A 21,541-nucleotide genomic window follows, 5' to 3' on the forward strand; every position below is an offset into this window, starting at 1 on the left:
AAAACATAATTTTTAGTTTTTACATCATCGTCAATATTAAAACTACTAAAACAATTCATCCATTAAAAAAAAAAAAAAATGTAGTAAAGTAGTATTATAAAGTATTATAAATTATAAATGAAACATTAAAAATATCTGTTTACAAAAAAAAAATACAAGTCGTAAATAATACATAACATGTTTAATTACGGTTGAAATAACTACAAGTAAATATTAATCATTTGAATATTCCGTGACTACCATTAAATAGCATTCATAATATAACATATTATAGTACCTACCTATCGTAATAAAATATTGGCTTTCCAAACAAAAAACTATTTTATACTTATATATATTATCTTATATTCTACATATTATTAAGTATACCTACTTAATGCAGTAAAAGAAATCATATATTTGTTGAGGTGTTTTCCTAGAAGAAAAACGCCAGTTGCAAAACATAAATTATAGGTATTTTTTTTTATTACTATTGTTCAACCCTGGCTATGTTACAAGAGCAGCAATGTGGAAACCAAAAAACGTCCACGTACAAATTATCTCCGGTCCCTTGCAATGCTACCAACCGTTTTTGGACGAATTTCTGTTTACACGACGTACTAAAACCAAGAGGTGTATCGCAAATTCCGTTGCACGGCTGATCAGGCTCTCTAGAAATAATAATATTTATTTTATTGTACCGAGTATCACAATTATATAGTAAATATATAAATTATAAAATAATAATATCCACAAGCAGAAATGAAAAGGATAATCGTTTACCCTCACAAATTGGTTCATGCAAGTACTATTGAAAAAAACAAACTTTATAATTGATTTTTATAAAATCGTTTTAGTCGTATCTATGCAATTGACATGGTGACTTTTATGTAATTAAAAAAACAAACATTGATAAATACTAAATAGTGCTATTGATTCCAAACAATATTTTGTAAACAAATAATATCAATTGTTATAATAATTATTCTTTCAAAAAAAGAATGTTATCCGAAAAAATTTATTTTTCACGGATTTAATATTTTAGACGAAATTTTCTGGTGGAAAAAAATCGAATAACTATTTATAACTACATTTGGATATTTTTATTGTCAATCGTATATTGTTGAACACTTTACTTTATTATTTTACCCAAGTTTGTATCATTGTATGTTATGTTTTTGTTTGATATTTATATTTAAACAAATAACTAATATTTATTAATTATAATGAAAATGTTTCATTTATTTTAATTATTGTTCGCAGTTGTTTATACATTTTAATTGACATTTATTATATTAGTAATATTAATTGCATGCAAAATGTTTATACATATATACAATGCAATGGTATCTTTTTTTATAAAGAAGGATTTGTCATTTTGTTAAAACAAAATACTTTTATGGTTTCATATAAAACTTCATATTTTATTTATAATATTGGTTAAAAGATTTAAAGTAATCAAATAATATTAATATTAACATTTCGTTTTAGAATTGGTAATAAAATGTCATGACTGTTATGAGCACTGTATTTTTGTGAAAAATCAATTTTATGTATTGTCTCATATTAAATTATGCTTTATTTAATTTGAATTTATATAAACTAAAAAATATTTCATAACTTGCAATTAGCCAATTAGGTATAAGTATGCAATACATATTAATTAATATTATTGTTGTATAACTGTATAAGGGCCAAAGGTGAGCAAGTTAATGAAAATAATTAACTCAAGTTAAGTTAAGTTAAGAGATCACAATATCGATAAGTTAAAAGTTAACAGTTACCAAATTATAAATTTAACTCGATAAGTTAAAAGTTAATATAGAAAAAAATATTAACTTAACTCAATTTAAAAAAGTTAATCTATTTTTTTTAAATTAGTATGTAAATGACATAAAGAGTGAATGTGTCTTTTTAGTTTCTAATTTATAAATTATAAAAAATAGTCTTATTGAACTTTTATCATAATGTACACTGTATACCCTTTTACTTTTACTTTACTATTATTTACTAATTTAAACTATACTCATCTCAAATTAATAATTTAACAAATATATTTTTTTAGATCATATAGGTTAGGTTTTTTAGGCAATTGAATAATATAAGTTATATAACATTAAAACATAACAATTGTCAATATATAATTTAAAATGATTAATTTTTTAAAAACATTTATAATTGCAATTCGCATAATATATAATTTACAACTTAATAAAATATATGAATATGGACAAAATTATGTTATCGAGAAAAAGAACAGAAATATTTATGTTTTTGTATTGGATTATTTTTATTTTATACTGATATGTAATATTTACGTATAAACGAAAAATTTCAAAATGTTTTTAAAATCAATTGAGAAAAGCTAAATTATTTCAACTGTAAATTAAACTAGTTAAACATTTAACTTGAATGTGTAACAATACATTTTAATGTAAAATTAAAAACTAGATAATATACAGTAATAAATTAAGTCATTGAATTATTCACAACTTTATAAATAATCAAACGGCGTTAATTATAGGCAAACATGCGTACGCCAATGTGAAGATATGATACCAGTCTTCACATTAATAATATTATAAGAATTTACTAAAAAAATATTAAACTTACGCGCAGATTTCCGACCTTATGGATTGTGTATACATATCAGACGAGGTGCGTACCATATTAACTACATATTTCCATTCACCTTGAATGTTTAATGCTGCTTTAGGAAATATGTTGTTGGTTTTAACTTGGCATAATTGAACGTCGTCTTGTCTTTTTCTTCTATTATATACACCTCCATGATTGGTACTTAAAAATCACAACAAGCCAGTCATTTTTTTTTTTAGTTATTAATATAGTGTATTATTTTTGATCTCTTAGATACAATATTAGGGATATTTTTGCCTTATCAATGTGACTAATATTTTGAAAATCAAACAAAATTATTATATCTGAATCTAAAAAAATATATTAAAATAAAAAGTTTTTAGACTCCTCTTCTTTTGTGGTTTTAAATTATAGTATTTTTACCTTAGAATCTAATACATATGATTAATGTCTTACTTGATATTTAAATGTCGATTTTGGTCTATGATCGGAGACTCTGTTAAGGACACCTGAGGTAAAACGTACGTTCTATCCGGATAGCCAACAAATTCGTCTTGAGTATCGTTTTGATAATCATGGTAATCGCCATAACCGTTATTATAGTTATTATTATTCTGACTGAAATCAAAAATCAAACTTTTATATAAGTTTGAACGTTTGAAAAACTTATTTATAATAGTTACTTTTGATAATAAGGTCTGTCGAAAAGTTTTTCTTCGTTAAAAAAAGATTTAAAGTTCTTGTCCGATTTTATAACCAGGTAACTTATCAACTGTCTGTAACATATTAATATTTAGTATTTAATATTATAAGCATAAAAACCGACACCATATTTATTTATGTGCAAATATTATAATTTATAACTCAGCTAAATCACAGTTCATTATAATATAATGGCACAACGAGTTTGGCTGAGTTCCGTTCAAAGTTAACGTTGATATTTGATTTAACTACCAGATGGTAGTTGCAGCCAAACGGATAACTGATTGCTGATTGGAATAATTTCAAAAAAACAGGCGAAGATATCGTGTCAAGTTTTTAGTTACGTTATTTGTATTGAACATTTATTTGAAATACTGAATAGAAATAGGTAGGTATATTTATAGTACTTATGGTTTTTTGAAGTTGTATTTATTGTTTCTATTGCTTGATTGCAATGACCAAATTTTTATTATATTGGGCTTTAAAGCTTAAATAATTTTCTTTTCACATACCTGTACAAGTCTGCGTACTTAAATTAAAATTGTGAATATTTATCACTTACTTACTAAGGATGCATTACAAACTATAGTGTTTTGACTAACTGTAACTGGCTTTATAATTCTGTTTTTCTGGCATTGATAGACGACAGTATGATTATTAATAATTATTAACAACTAGCTGAATATGTACACTTCGTTGCCCATTAAATGTACTAACTCTATATGACTCAAACTTTGTTCAATTCGTTATTTAATATTCGGTGTATGGTGTTTAAAATTAATCTTGACTTTTCCGTTGTCCGGAATAAAAATTCTGACTCTCAGCAGTATATTATCAGGTAGGCAATCTACCCGCGGTAGATCGCGGACCCCTAGTTTGTACGTAAGTGTATGATTTAACTCTAAAGTACCAAAGTTATATCAAGTTTGTCGTATTCTACCTATGATGGATTAATATAATCAATTAATACAAAATCCTAACCTAACCGGTTGCGTCACTGTTGTATTTTTGACATCCGGATTTCCTACTTTTCTGGTGGATTTTCCTAAAATTTTGTTTCATAATAACCTTCTCCGTGATATACTCTTTCGTTTAAAAAAAATCAAGAAGATCTGATAAGTAGTTCCAGAGCTGACCCTGTACAAAGATTTTCATTTCACATTTATATAGTTAGAAGAGATATATAATATATTGACAACAAATGATAATACAAATCAACAAAGGTGCCCGTAACCAATACCAATCAACATACAATACACTATTATTATTTTAATCCGCATCTTAACCTGTTGTTTTTGGCCATGTCACCAGGTGTACACTTAAGAAGCCATAACTCCGAAACCACTTATCACACAGCGTACAAACTTCACAGAAACCATCTACATATCAATCTTAATATGCCCTAAAATTTTTATTGAAATCGGTTTGGTGGATCTTGAGTTATAAAATGTATTCAAAATGTACACTCATTTTTATATATAGATTATTTATGATAGATTTTATATTAATGGCTTTGGTTCATTAAATTCAAATATCTGGCACCTATGGTGACTATAGGTTTAATAGAGCAGTGGGTACAAATATAAAATTGTTACAGTTTGGAATAGCCGGTGCGTCACTAAAAATGGTACAACTGTGGGATCTGCGGGAGTTTTCTGCATCAAAATCGTAGGCACAATTTCGGGGGTACTTGGGGTGCTTAGAACCCCCAAAATTCATATTAGCTCCCCTACATGTTTGATTAAATCATCGAATTTTTAATGAGTGTAATATTATGACATAGGTATTTGGATAAATTTATTTATAAGACCTTTTCATTTTTATAATAACAATAATAATAATAATAATACATAGGTATTTATCATGGTACCTATCAGAATAATAATATAGATATTAATGTATTATATGTAAGTTATAGGCAATTTTTTATATTAAGATTAAAATTAAGGTGTATGAATATAGAAGGGTATGGCAGCAAAGCCCCCACTTATCACTTTAGTCGACATAAGTCTAACACCCCCATACATTTAACCCGAATTGCGCCTATGATCAAAATGTCATACTTTAACATAAATAATAAGAAGCAACAGTGGAAACTTATTCTTTATCTAAGATTGTATCCTACCTATTCATGATAGAAATTAATATAAGCTGTACGGGCAAGCTGTGTATCATTTTACATTTATATATTATTTTCCATGTTGCCTGTTACAGACCAATCCCCACCGGCCTAAAAATTGATAAGGTTTTTATCTGGAAATTAGAAAATTCAGAAAACCAGATATATCATAATATATTATATAAATTCATTTGTAATCTAGACTTAGAATTTTAAGTTTTAAAAATACCTATTATATTAACAAGTGTAAATTAATTTACTGTACAAACCGAAAAGACTACTAGGATATGACACACAAGGACCAAACCTTTTATATAGTATGAAAAATGGAAAACTTATATAACACCCACATAAAAGTTCAGACATTCGATATTTCGATGTGAGTTTGAAACTACAATTGATTTTGTTTAATACTATAGTACAGAGTGTATAGTTCAATGTAATAAGTAATATCATTGTTCGACCATTATAATATAATGAAACGATATTATAGTTAGATATTATGTTTTTACTCCCCAATATACGTATATGGTATTTCATATTAACAATTAAATAAAAAATAAGTAGGTAGCTAAAAGTATGTGAAAACAGAATTTTGCCGATAAGTTTTTCTTCATTACAAAAAAGATTTTAAGTTCTTGTCACATTTTACAATCGGGTAAATTATCAGTTCTCTGTAACATACGATTATTTATATTAGCTATTCAATATAACAAACATAAATACAGACACCATAATATTTTATTTATGTATGTGCATAGTATATCCGGATTCCGGATTATGTGTTATACTCTTATATATGCTATTATACTACCTGTTTAATACGAGGTTTAATATGTATTTAATTATGTATATATAATAATGATCATCGATTAGTCGGTAAGTCTATACTAACGTAAATGTTTAAGTTATATTATTGATCGTATTGTTCCAATAATGTAAATAAAATGTACTATAATTATTTATAATATTATTTATAATATTACTTATATTTATTTTTAAAATCTCCCACACCAATTTAATACTTTACACAGTTATATTATAGGTACGGACGTACAATATTATAATAAAATATTATTTGTGTGAGCTCTGCTGCAATCAGCTACGTTCAGGGTTTGTACTACGTGTTTTGGAAACTACTTACTCTGGATATCTGTCGATGGTTTCACAAAATGTGACGTCACCGTGATAATTCCGAACGCACCTGGGGACTTGGCCGGCAGGCGCGGGAACGAAGGGCTCGTTGTATCTACACCCGCCGTATGAGTGTTGACAAGGCGCGTGTCCGTAGACTACAGACAACATCAACACCATCAGCGTCCACCACTCGCTAACCATCTGCAAACAATCGACAGTTATACATTTAATATAGTTTATGGTATTCATAATATATAATATTATAATCGATAAAACCCATTTAAAAAGATGAAAATGTGAAAATAAAACGATTAACAACATAATATTATCATTATAATATACTATATAGATAGCAATATTATTAATGGAATTGTTTTTTGGTAAGCACAAATAATACATTTTAAAAGCCCTCAGAAAAAATTAATTTATATTATAATAAATGATACCTAGTTGTGTATATTAAAATGTAATTTATAGTAGGTAATCTTCTTTTTACAGTCTAACGCTATAATATACCTAATAGCATAATGTTATAAATCTTTTATCAAACATTTATACGCCTAATGGCTAATACCTACTAAAATAAATATGTCTCCGTGACTCCGTCAGACTGGTACGATATAATTATAAACACGTTTTTAAACAAAAAATAATAAACTTAATATTTTCAATTTAATTGCAAAAACAATATTTTGAATTATTAATATAATACGTTACTTTGTGTATACAAATCAGAAATTGTTATCAATAAGACCTTTTACAGATATAGGTATAATATGTAAAGTGTACCTATTTAAAAACAACATTAGAATATTTTAGATTCTGAGTGGAACGATGAATGTATTGATTTTACAATGATATATGTTTTTTTTTAATTTTTTTTGTGTCTGTCATCACCTTTTAGGACAGTAAAAGTGCTTGGATTTTCTTCAACAGTACCTTTTCTGATAGGAAAGTGAATCTAGTTGGTACTTCGGGGGGGTCAAAAGTAAAATTTTTCCAATAGTTTTCAAAAGCGCTGTGAAAAACAAAAGAAAAATTAAGGAAAAACGGGAATTTTTACGCAAAAGCTGTTTTCGAGAAAATCGATTTTGGTTTTTGGTGTAACTTTAAAACAAATAACCGTAGATACATGAAATTTTCACTGGTTGTTTATATTTCCATTTTATATACATGATAAAATTTTCAAAATATTTTGATTTGTTTTGAGCTGTTTACGGACAATTTCAGTTTCCAATTTAATTAGTTTTTATTTCTATGAATGTCAATAAAACTTTATTTGTTGAGTCAAATTACTTGAAAATTTTAATACTGTTACACTGTTACTGTAATACTAAAATTTAATATTGATACAATGACATTTGAAAAATGAAAAATGTAAAAATCACGAAAATTAGAAAATTATTTTGAATTAATGATTCGTAAAAATTTTTCTTTTTAGAACTAAGATTTTAAAATGTAATACAAGATTCTTTATAAAATAATCTACCTTTATCAAAAAAAACATTTCTATAAGAAACTCAAATTAAATTTTTATGAGCGTTTGAAATTCATATTTTTTTTAGAAACTTGAAAATTTCACTGAATGTTTATATAATAGCATTTTCTATATACGATAAAATTTTGAAAATAATTTGACTCTTTTTGAGTCTAGCCTAACGGACATTGTAAGTTTTCAATTTTTTTAGTTTTTTTTTTCTATAAATATCAATAAAGTTTTATCTATTGGGCCAAAAAGTGTAAAAATTAATACAAGGCTCCTGATACATTGTTACAATAGCAGATGAAAAATATTAAAAATACATTGGCACAATTATTTATTATAAGCATTTGAAGTTGAAATTTTGACAAAATTTATCAAATTTAAAATTGAATAATTATTTTGTAGTTAAAAATTTATAAAATGTTCAATTTTTATACCTATCTAAAGAATTGAAAATTTAAAACAAGATTCCACGTAAGTAGTTAATTCTGTTACCAAAAATGCTAAGAAATACATAAGCACAGTTTATTTTTATAGTCATTTTAAGTTCAAATTTGGACGAAATTACATATTAAAAAACCTGGAATAACTATTTTAGTTATTTTGTTGTGATTGTATAATATTATTTGTGGGTACTTGAAACTTCTAAAGTATACTATTATATATCTATGATAGTACCACGGTTTGTTGTTGATGTATAACGCGTTACCTAATGGATATTGTGATATGATTAATTTGGAATTTATTATTGATACCTATTATAGATCAATTTTTTTTTAATACTATAGATAAGTATACCTATAATAGGTATGTCTCTGCTCAGAATCGTTTTTCTTATACAGTGATATTATATCATTGAATTCAAATTTAATACTATCTACTATACAGTGACCCACTTGTAACCTACTGTACAGCAGAGCGACATCCACTTACCCACCTTTTTAAATTTTAAAATGTAAAATAAAACCAGAAGTGAAAAAGAGTAATCCAAACAAATATAATCTAGATGAATCGCGGACGTTTCGCCCCCACCGTTTCGTCCCCGTCAAAAAAACCAGTCCACGGACGTTTCGTCCCCGGCAATTATTGAAATAGGACGTTTCGTCCCGGAGAGTTATTAGCCATAGGACGTTTGGTCCCCGACATACTTTGATAATCTAATTGCATACATTTTTAATGAACAATTCTCTAATGTCTAATATAAAGTGTTGTAAAGTATTTGAGTAAAATTATTCAAATATTTTATTTAATACTTTTTTTTATTCTTTTAATTCTTAATTTGTTTCTACTTATAATTATTCTTGTTAAATAAAAATACCATGCCGTCATGGTTTTACTTTAACATTATAACAATGTAATATTATATAATTATTTAACTACATTATTTTAAGAGTATTTGAGTAATTAAAAATTAATTAAAATTAAAAATTAAAAATTAATAACAAAATGAAATAATAAATATACCGAAAATAGTTAGTTTTAAGGAAAAGAAATTGCAATATCATATTGCACGGGATTTCAATATAACGATGATAATGACCTTTTATACTATTTAAAAAACATAAGTCAGTTGACCTAAAAATAAATATATAATTTATCTTAATATTATAGTACCTATTTAATTTTAATTTATTAATTTTTACTACATTTTGTGTTGACTTAATACAATTGTGATTATGTATTTGTATAGTTTGTAGTATTGTCATTTAAAGATTAAATTGTTCATTAAAAATTAACGCATATAGATTATCAAAGTATGCCGGGGACCAAACGTCCTATGGCTAATAAATCTCCGGGACGAAACGTCCTATCTCAATAATTGCCGGGGACGAAACGACGGGGGCGAAACGTCCGTTTACCAATCTAGATACCTAGTTCATTAGTTTTATTATAAAATATATAAAAAAAGGTTATCTTAATTTGCTATAATTTATATTTTACATTAATGCATTTTTTTTAATGTTATAAGCCTATACCTAACTAAAATAAATCATATGATTTCCAAGCTATTGGTATAAATCCAACATTTATGAATGTTACCTTAGCCACTCAACTAAAATGATGAGTTTTTTTAAGCTAGTATTCAATTATAAATAACTAAAGTAAGTGAAGAATATTAGATACACATTAACCAAGACGTAAAAACTAATCTAATATGTTAATGAACGTAATTTGCATGTCAACGAATCCTGTAAATGATTTAATATATCACATAGAATGAAACAAATGAAATATACAAAACAATATTATATCATTTTATAATTTTTTTTTTCAAAAATGCACACAAAAATATCAGTTATAGCCTTATTGGTTGATAATATTTTTGTTTTTATCAACTATTTAAAATTATTTTCCAAATTCATACATGTCACAAATATATTACCATTGAATGAAACACAACAAAACTCATGTCTTTGATTTAATACAAACCTAATAATATTATTATTCAATTGATATACCTATTAAAACTTTCTCCGAATTATTATTTTAACTGATCTAAGTATACCAAGGTTATAAGTTTATAATCTTTTTTTTTACTTTCTATTTTTATACGAATAATTATTAGCAAAATGTTTACCAATACTAAACAATACACTGTTATAGTACAATATTAGAGCTTAATGTAATAATTTTAATTTGTAGGTGTCTCTTCAAACCAATCCGATTTCTTTTAATATTTGATCTAATGTAACAATCGTCTGTGGGTGAGCATAATATTATTGTGAACAGTTTTTATAAATGGGCTCGGCACTCAGATTAATGAATTATGAAATAATGCATTATTCAATAATATAGTCCGAGAATCGTAATAAATATTAATTAGTTAAACACTATACAATTTTAAAACTGATACAATCAAAACTATTTAACTGACAAAGCTTATGAAAATTGTATAATTTACTAATTAATAATTTTAAAACCTGTATAGATTACATATAGAAGCAATTAAACAATTTACTAAACAAATCTATTCAGAAATTAAAATGATTCTCAGTATGGTTGAATATTTAATTCCTGCCTAAAAACTTTTTTTTAAATCGTTTATTAAAATAAATGCTTACAATCTGTACTTGGGTGCACAATAAGTAAAATGTTTAGCTCTATAATGAGAAAGGGCGTGAGAGACTTTAAGGCGCTTCGCATTAGAAGCACGTGAGCTTGAGTGATTTACTTAAAAGGTATGCGTCAGATGTACATCTGCAATTAATGAATATTTTATGGTATAAACTATTTGTATGCTATACACAAATGTCACGATTTTATTCCCACGAAAACATGAACATTGTCGATTCTCTATCTTGTATAATTTGTTTACTTTCCTAGTGTAAAAATTATGTTATTTTCTGTGGGAATTCTATACATACCTATTAATATATTATATAATTATTCTATATAAAATGTCTGTACTAATATGAATATGCCATCAAAATATTATTCAGACACAATAGCATTAACGTGTAAAATTATATCTTGAGGCTTGACATTTTCACGGTACCACCATGTAAGTGTACTTAAGCAAAATTCGTATTTTAAAGTGCTACTGGCACTAGTATTTTGAAATTCAAGGTGATAGTTGGAAATCGAAATTTATTTTGTTTATAAAAAATTGTTCTCATTAGTTACAGTTTATAATAGAAATATAAGAACATTTTTAAGTTTTTATCACCGTCACACCGAATATTAAATAACGAATTGAACAAAGTTTGAATCATATAAAGTTTGCATTTTTAACGGGCAACGAAGTGCACAGGGTCAACTAGAAGCTTATATTGTAAATTAAAAAATACGATAAGTTTTGTGTTTAGAGATGTCGTAGGTACATAACATTTTTGAGCATGAAAAATGGATAAATTATTATAAGCACGGCGTGAATACAGTACTTTTGTCTTTTCTATTATTATATTATACACAACACGGGAAAAACTTTCAAAACAATTTGAATTAAATTGTTTGTTTTCTATAGCTTTGAATTTATTTTACCAGGTACACATATATACTTATCATACCAATTCATAGTATTAGTGCTTGTATGGCTGTATATATTATATATTATATGGTTTAATATAGACTTATACAAAAAATGCTTGTACCTGTATGGTACATGTACACCTATATTATTCAATTATTTTAATATAATCTTGAACATTAACAGTCTATTATGTATAGGAAACTGAAAATTACTTATATTCCAATCTATTATGTACATGTACCCGAAGAACAAAATTTTAACCTAATTGCTAACATATTGAAACTTATAGTATTGAAAACTGTTAGTGACTAATAGTCAGTTAATAAATTATACACTTATACTAATATGACGTATTAGCTACTTTACCTATTTTGTATAGGATGTAATGAAAATATAGCCAATACCGTGACAATTAAACTAATTTCAATGTCTATATGGTTTATGGTCATCATGACATAATTACACCTATTGGAGGACTAGTTTTTTTGTTCATACTTCATTATAACGCTGCAATACTTAAATCATACATAACAGTTAATAGTTCCTCTTTATCAAATAACATGACTTTATTATTATAATCCGTAAAATATATTTGTACATCAGACTACATCTAGTACTCAATAGTTCCATTATATAAAACTATCTGGTGTCTACAAATCTAAGTCACTATGACACTATTTATGTATCCAAGCTTCCAAGGTGAATGTAATACCTAACGCAAATTGGTTTTTCCCCATCACCTTGTTTATGTTTAATTATGGCTATTGTTCTACAGTGTTTTTATTGGTTTTCTATTTATGAAGACATTCACCAAAATATCGTCATCAGATTGCATTTCCTTAACTATATACCTACAATTTTAAATTCTTGAGAGATATGTCTCAGCATTCAAATAATATTGAAATACCTAGCAGAAAATTACTTTCGAAACCTTGTAACCTTTTTTTCTTATTTTTTTAATACAGATAATGTACTGCAGATTCGTCTAGTTTTGATAGTATTAAAAAGAGGTCATATAATTTGAATGTGTATTGCTGATTGCTGTATATTATTAACGAAACAATCAATTCATTGAAAAATAATATGATCTTTCAGTGAGATTTAAAAATGTTTAAAGTTGTGCCAATTATAGTTAAAAATAAAAATAATGTTCACAATATCTATAGTTTATAGCGCACAATACAAAATACAATGAAAACTCTACGTAATATATCTATATAGGTAGATATGTATTATTTGAATGGAGTTATTGGCCTGAAACGGTTTGTTGCGACTCCCCAGGTGCATTTAATGGTTTTTGCTAGTTAGCTGGACTTCAACAACACCTGGCTAGTTATTTATCAAAGAAATTTGGTTTTTATTTCAAATATTTTTTAATACAATTTAATTCATTAATTCTATAGAATAAATATCCACCCCACATTTAATAATAATAATAAATCGTAAATATAATACTATTTGCTTCACAAATTTACTTTTTATTCATGTCAGATATAATGTGGTTAGAACAACTAATTTATCTATTAACAAAGTTAAATAACTGTAAAGAAACATGTACATAAAAACTTTAGCTAAACATACATATAACTTTTTTATAATTATTTATATTAGCTTCTCATAAGTCTCTAATACAATTTCTTGTGAGATTTTTGGCGGGCAAACTGTGAAATTTATCAAATGGTATTTAGTGGTATTATATAGGTATACTTACTAGTTACTAATGACTAAACCAAATTAAACTTAAAAAGTAAATATTGTAATGCTCAAGACAAACTGGGCTCTATGACCTTAACTCAAATCTTGAGAACTGAAAATCATTATTTAGATACTATAAACTATAGGACACAGGTACAAGGCTAACGTGCTAAACTATATTTTATCTACAGATGTATCACTCATAGGTGCATCTTAATACCCCCAACAAAATAAATGTATGAATAGATGATTTCGATATTTTATATTACTATTAATAATGTTGGTAATATAGGTACTATATTATGTTAAACATTGAGAATTCAAATTTTTTTTCTTACGGCAATTATAGGTATAGGTATTTAAATAATAAATATTATGATATATTATATCCCCCAAAAAAATAATATGTACAAATTTTCCCTAAACAAATATAAATTATTTAATATAATGGACGATTATTAATTATTAAAATATATACATTATACAATATGTTTTATATATAGTATATGAATGATCAATGAATTATTAGTTTTTAGTTATTAATGCTTACCTATATATATATAAGTTTATAACAAAGCAATTATATATTCTGCCTGCAGAAAAGAGTCATAGAATTATGAATATATTAAATATGTATCTTTTATGAAAATATTCGTGTGTCTAAACTCTACTGACACATTATTTTTGGTGTAAAAAAACAATTAGATTTTTTGCATGGTTTACTCAAAATAAACAGTAAACATTTATAATATTATTTCATACATACACATATATAAATATTTTAAGTAAAAACTCTATTAAAAAAATGCATATATTAATGTAGAACTTTATAATATAATGTATAAGTCTCTCGATCTGCTCAAAATCTAAAAGCTAATTAACTTTAAAAAAAATTAAACAACAGACCGTTACAGTATGCATTAATCCGTTTGGGAATGGGTAGCAAGACATAGCATATGTTCAGTATACGGTTGCGCTATATAATTCACTGGATGATCCAATCGTAAATACATATTATAATATAATAACTAATAAGTAATAAGTAATAATACATGCAATATTTACTGGACGTGCGTTGGTGCGTATATTAATTATTATCGTTCGTATATTATACACTCGGGGAACGCGTACAATGCGATGTTTGTTTTTTTTATCACTATTATAATATATAATTAATAAAGAACTTTCGCCTTTAGTCCGTCTCGTCAATCACGAAAAGATTTTACTGAGTCAAGGCCGTAGTCGTCAAAACTCATGCCTTCAGTCATTGCCACCGCCGTTGTCGTCTTCACGCGAATGCGACCGCGTAATAATATTATAATACACATAATAATAATAGTAAAATATAATAGTAAAATATAATAGCAATTATAACTATGAATTATTACACGATTCTTTCTCACGCCAAAAACAATGTATACGATTGTGCGTGTGTGTGTGTAAAAATTCCCTCTCTGATTGGTATATAATAATATAATATTATCGTGAATTATTAGGTCACACGTTGTAATTTAATTCGTTGGATAGATTGGCTTACTCAGTGGACTTGAGATACATATAATGTAAAAGACTTTTGTGCATGTTATTTCTGTTGGCAAACGTCTTCGCGTATATTAATAAAATAAGAATACGGCACCACCGTTAAGATCGTGCCGACAGTTATATTTGATTTGGGCACAAAAGATAATCACGAAAAAAATAAAAATCACAATATTATTATTTCAATCCGACCGGTTTATATACGTTCCATGCACAGTGCGTATTACACATCGAAATCCTGTTCCGATACGTTCCATCATCACACTATCACATATTATATCATTAATAGTTTGTAGATTTCTTTATACGAATATATAATATATTGGTATATATACTCATTAATATTATGACTGTTGCAGTAGCAGACAGCCGCCGATTCAAATCAGCTTTTTTTCGTTAATCTCCTATAATTTTGTTTTACACGAGGTACCTCGATGGCGAGTCCTGTTGAAAGATTTCCCCGATTTCTATATAGCTCCAGTTCCTGGTTGTCAATCCCGAGTAATCCCGTATAATATTATAGGTAATACAAGAAACGCGTTACGCAAGGAATCGTGTATAGTGTCGCCGTGTCGGAGTATACGCACATACCGGAATTGCAGACGTCTTTTTCAGCGCGACATGCATATCCGTGTCAGCCTGGTGTGTGTATGTGTGTGTGTGTGTGCGTGTGTGTTGTGACTCTCAAATGCGTGGAGAATAATTTTTTTTTACAAATCCGGTTTTAGAGGATTTCACCTGGCAAACTACGATGAAGAAGACCGTACCAGCTGAATTATGTCACCACCTCATGCATAATAACAATATTATAACAATTATATACGTGCGACACGTCATCGATTTCAAAACGCTTTTCGGGAACTGTATCGCACACGATGACGGAGTGCTCTAGGTGAATCATTGGACAGAGCGCTCTGGTTTTACACTTTTACTCACACGATTACTGGCTGCCGACCGACATGGTAATGATTGGGAATTGTGAAATGAATTTTTCGAAAAAAATCTAACACAATATTAAATTGTGCAATGTGCCTACTGTTTAACACATATACGTCGTTTAGAGGTCTTCGAATGAGAATAAACATAGGATGAATTATGAATCATTTTCCATTGATGTCACGCCACACGCATTATATTTTGTGAACAAGAACTTTGCACTGCAGTGCGTACTGTGCGCAATGCGCTTTAGAGAACGCGAATGAAGGCCAGTGTGACCGTAGGTACTGCAGTCTGCAGACGACAATGACGACGGAGACGCTGCAATAGAACTACAGCGCCGTAATTACCAGGTATCTATCGTTATCCAAAAAGCAATAAACGATTATCAGACGCACGAGTTATTAGCGAGATCGTGCATTGAAACCATAAACCCCGATATCACTTATGTGTGTGTGACCCCGCTGCTAACCAATATGATACGATGCATGCCAGTCAATAAGATGCTGTGAATGAGGATTTTACGTGGGTCCAAGACCATGAACGCGTTCGGAAGCGACTAAGAATCATGAAATGTATAATACTATAATATTACTATACACGCAGTATACGCACTAATGGTAGCTGGGCGCTTGGGGCGATTGAGCAAAATTACAGTTAAACTTGAATACCGAAATAACTTAAATACTCAGCCCGCTTCCCTACCCATCCCAAGTACGATGGCGTCCAATCCATATACACAAATATTATAATAAATAAATATATAGTTTATATGATATATAGTAGGTAATCTAGCTACTACCCATCACTTAACCGCAATAAAGTCACTATTTAGAATCATATTTTGTATTTTCATATTTATACAGTATGTCAGTATACAACATTGTATTTAGGTATACGACTAATGTCTAAATTGTGTATACGTATTTCATAGAATGTTCAATAGATTGAACATTTGATACAATGTTTCTCATAAGTTTTCTTACTTCTTATACAAATTAAATATGTTTAAAATATATAGGTAAGTCAGCATAATTTTTTTTTTTAATTTAATTAAAAAAATAACAATTTGTCTTCAATTTATTTTAATCATTTTCTTGCAATTCAAAAAAATAAATACAAAACAAGAAAACACAGCGATCTGAAACTTTTTACCATTTCGTATAATAGGATTGTCGAAATAATTAGACTAATTGTATGCTATTTAGGTATACCAGGAACCTATTTACACCATTCTACACGTCAGTTTCAACTTGTAAGTTACATGCAATATTTTTAGCAATAAAAAGAAAATACCTAACAATAATAAAAATTAATCCTGATACTTACATTGGGCGTCGTTCATAACCGCACACTTTCAAAAAAAGGTCGTCGTTCAAAACCGTACACTTTTATACCTTAACCCCGCATATTTTCCCCAAATCAAATTGTTCAATACCACCCACATTGATATATAGGTATATCAATAACGTATACATTTATCTAAAATAACATTATCGTTTAGTACCGCACACGGCACACCTGTTAATCATATCAAGATCACAAAATCATTAAAATAAAACCTATCGGGATTATACGCCGATTGCTATAACTACACGTATCTCATTTCATCAGATAAGATACGATTATGGTTTTTATTTTCCAAATATTAGTGATTACCTACCTAATAAGTTAACAACATTTAGTGTGATTGCGCCTCTTTTCGACTTCATGTACATTTATAGTGCCTACGTCAATTTAACATCGAATTCGTATAATGGATGACGTGATAAAAGTGTAAACAAATAATAAAGGTGCACAATCAATAATTTACCAAAAAAATACATATCGACTTTTTCGTACAAATAAAAATTCCGGGGACTTAGTTTGGCGTTGCAATAATAAGTTATGTAGTGTTATGGTGATGACAAATTCAACTGTAAATGACAAATGTATTCATTAGACAGAATGAATGTGAACATGACCACGAAAAACATAAAATTAATTCAGAATTAAAAGAAATTATTTTTAATTAATACTAAATTATTTTTTTAATAACAATAAAATATGTTTAATTTTTAACTGTCAATCAAATGTGTGTGGTTTTGAACTGTATCGACCTTTCAAATTTCCCTTTTTAACAATAGAATAAATGTGTGTGGTATTGAAAGGTGTAAGATGTGCGGTTATGAACGCTAAGTATAATCGCTGCTTACATTTGTTTTCTTCGTTAAGAATCGATTTATCATTGAATTCAAATATAACCTAACCATTACTCAACAATAAGAAAAATAGTTAGGTCCATTCAAAATAAGTAATAACTATATACTTACGATTGAGTGAGTTTCTCAAATATTATTACTAAAAAAATGTCAAGGTACACTCAACACTTAATTTACAGCAGAGTGATTACGCAATTAACACTTTTATTTCTTTGTATTAATTCAAATGCTATAACTTATAAAGACTTTAATTATTCATAAAATCATAAAATATTTAGAAATTACATAATTTTCAAATTATTTTTGTTTTTGTTTTAGTTATAGGTACCTAGATATTTGAGTTTAAAAAAAAAATCTATTTATGTATATGAAAAAAAAATTTGAAAATGTCTATATAAGGTTCCTAAGCCCTAATATCAATTTTGTAACCTAACCTATTTATATTGATCATAATATTAAAGTATTTTATAATTTATTTAAGTATTAATTAATAGTCATATTATGGTAGGTTGAATTAATTTTTGCCAAATGCATTTTTTTATTATTATTTAATTGTATTAGGTATTACAATAGTTTAAAATTTAAATTTATATCATAATATTATTATCATTAAATTTTGAGACAATATACCGACTTAACATTGAATGGTATGAAGAAAAGGTTCGTGGCATGAATTGGCAAATAGTTTAAAATCAATCTAAATATTTTGAAAATTGCATTATGTATATTATAATATAATATATAGGTAATAACTAATAAGGAAATACGTAAAAGTTTTAAGTCCCCGCGAATAATATTACTGAATTACAACAAAATAACTAAAAACGTTATTCTTCGTTTAAATAGGTATCTAATATCTGAGTTCTAATTTGAACTTCTAATGATTGTAAAAAAAAGTCGTTCTCATGTATTTTTAATCAACACTTGTCTCTACAGTTGATTTATAACAATAAAATAAAATGTTTTTTGTCAAAAACAGGTTTTGTGTAAGAACTCACGTTTTCTTAATATTTTATTTTTGTTTTTCCCTGTAATGTTGAAAAGTAGAGGAAAATATTCCAGAAACTGCCATTTAAGTTGAAAATCGAAGTATTTTTACTGCTCCAAAACGTGATGACAAAACAGAAAATGAACACACACCATACCAAAATCAATACTCTCATCGCCCAGTTCAGAATATAAAATAATTCTCATATAATAATAATGGGATTACCGTTGTATTATAATTTAGTATCTCAAATATTATTTTACTAAGCTATTATTATGGCAACTTCTAAAATAATTTCGTAAACATTTTGTTTTTTTTTTAAATTTTTTCATTGTCCCATGTATAATCTTATAAAAAAAATATTGAATATTAAAATACAATAAATATACCGTGTGTCTGCGAAAACAGGGTACACTGTATAATTAAATTTATGGGCAAATATTGGATCTTTAATCTCCCACAGACATAATTCTAAAATATGTACATACGATATAGTATAATATAGAGAACTGAGTAATGAAGGTAGGTAACTGAGTTATAGAGTGTACCCAGTTTTAGCGGACACGCGGTAGGTATACCCGTAAATTTTATAATTTTTAAATATTAAGTCAATTTTTATAAACATTATATTTACGTTTTCTATTATGTTTTATACACGTATCTTATATTTAGTAGTTTATCAGTTGACTGTCTATGACAATAAATTACAAGCCATGAAAATATAAACTGTGATAACAATATTAGGTATAACTCGTGATATTTTTTTTTTGTTTATTAAATGTTTTATTCAATCTGTTACACGAGGAACAATAAGAACAATTGAAGAATATTAGAAGTAACAAAGTAGATACAACAGATCGTAGAAGTCTCCCAGTGGAGGTACTACGTTAGGTGATATTTTAAATTAAAATAACTACAATTACAACACATAAACACGAAAATACAATAATAATTGTATTTGAATATTTAAATTATCCGAGGTACTGAAGCTACTAGTTATTCAACATTTTCCATTATAATATTATGTTAATCATATATTAAATTAAGCAACGCATGATATTTTATGAATAATGTCATAGGTAGTATTATAGCTAATGATAGTTAACATAGAATCTAGGTATCCTATTCCGTTTCGATAAGTTCCAACATGAGTACTTGTATTTAATAGTTATTATTTAGCTATCGATATATACATGTGCGCTCTGTAAATAATGATGTATTTTGTATATAATATATTATATGCAAATATAAATTAGTTAACACATTATTATTCCCAGTATCATTCAAATATTATTTTGTTGCGACCTAACAGAATTTACGACCGCCTCATTTATTGTATTTTATTGATCCAAAATTTAAAACAAAACATATTTCAGCCTGTTTTATTATTCATTGTTGCAAAATTGCAAAAAATAAAAAAAAGTTTTACCCAGATAATTTATGATCTTAAAAACGTTTCATGAGTAGGTATTCATTTTTACAAAATAAACATACAAAATTCATAAATAAAAAAAAAAAACAATAGTAAAATTAAACCAAGCTATAGGTAGCCTTTTAAAAAAATATATACAAATGTAGGTATTTATAATAATAAATGCGTATAATATACTCACGTCTGGTTTTCATTGTTAATTGAACATGCTAACAAAATGGAACGCATAAAAATAATATCTGAATTTTCTATAAGACAGCGGAGTGGGCGCAACGCGAAAACACCTCTAAAGACATCGCATGCATACTAACTCGAAGGATCCTATAATACACCTTTACAGCAATATCACAGAAACAGACCATTATATGTTAGGTAATACGTCGGCAAGAGTAGCACGTCCAGTGTATTTGAACTTTCACCTCGTCTCTGCGCCAAAATCTACAAAAATAAATACACATTAGTGTTTTGGTGTTCATATATACCTAAGTATGAATTTACTATTTAGTACTCATATAAATTATAAAGATTATTAAGGAATTATCTACTATCTACACAATAAAATGTTTAATTCTTAATAATATTATACTTTATGCCAGCTGTTTGTTGTATTTACACAATATTATGTGGTTGGGCACATCCATGTCAGCAATTTTCAATCATTCATACAAATAAAAACGGTTTTTAAAACCACAACTCTTAATTTGATTTAATACTACAATTTTATATTAATTACATTTTTTTTTATGCAAAATCATATTATTA

The 21,541-nt window shown here is 27.1% G+C and overlaps 1 protein-coding gene across 2 annotated transcripts; it reads right to left on the bottom strand.

Moving 5' to 3' along the window:
- Positions 1-410: 410 nt before the first annotated feature.
- On the bottom strand, positions 411-21,101 carry LOC100161743. Of its 2 annotated transcripts, none has more exons than XM_029488196.1 (6): positions 20,961-21,101; positions 6,543-6,736; positions 3,261-3,353; positions 3,034-3,213; positions 2,593-2,778; positions 411-650 (listed from the first exon to the last, which is right to left on the bottom strand). In XM_029488196.1, exons 2-6 carry the CDS (start codon positions 6,734-6,736, stop codon positions 470-472), a joined length of 834 nt encoding a protein of 277 aa, XP_029344056.1. In that variant the 5' UTR covers positions 20,961-21,101; the 3' UTR covers positions 411-469. The 2 variants fall into 2 exon arrangements, with proteins under 2 accessions (XP_029344056.1, XP_001947495.2); XM_001947460.5 differs by having other exon boundaries at positions 3,034-3,195; positions 20,961-21,100.
- Between the last annotated feature and the right edge of the window lie 440 nt (positions 21,102-21,541).

Source organism: Acyrthosiphon pisum, chromosome A1 (genome assembly GCF_005508785.2).
Source record: "Acyrthosiphon pisum isolate AL4f chromosome A1, pea_aphid_22Mar2018_4r6ur, whole genome shotgun sequence".
NCBI lineage: Eukaryota > Metazoa > Arthropoda > Insecta > Hemiptera > Aphididae > Acyrthosiphon > Acyrthosiphon pisum.

Coding starts and splice junctions, on each gene's coding strand:
- LOC100161743 (XM_029488196.1), bottom strand. CDS start 6,736: ATGGTTAGCGAGTGGTGGACGCTGATGGTGTTGATGTTGTCTGTAGTC. Junction 3,354..6,542: donor ACCATCGACAGATATCCAGA/GTAAGTAGTTTC, acceptor AATATGTTACAG/ACAGTTGATAAGTTACCTGG. Junction 3,214..3,260: donor GACAGACCTTATTATCAAAA/GTAACTATTATA, acceptor CTTATATAAAAG/TTTGATTTTTGATTTCAGTC.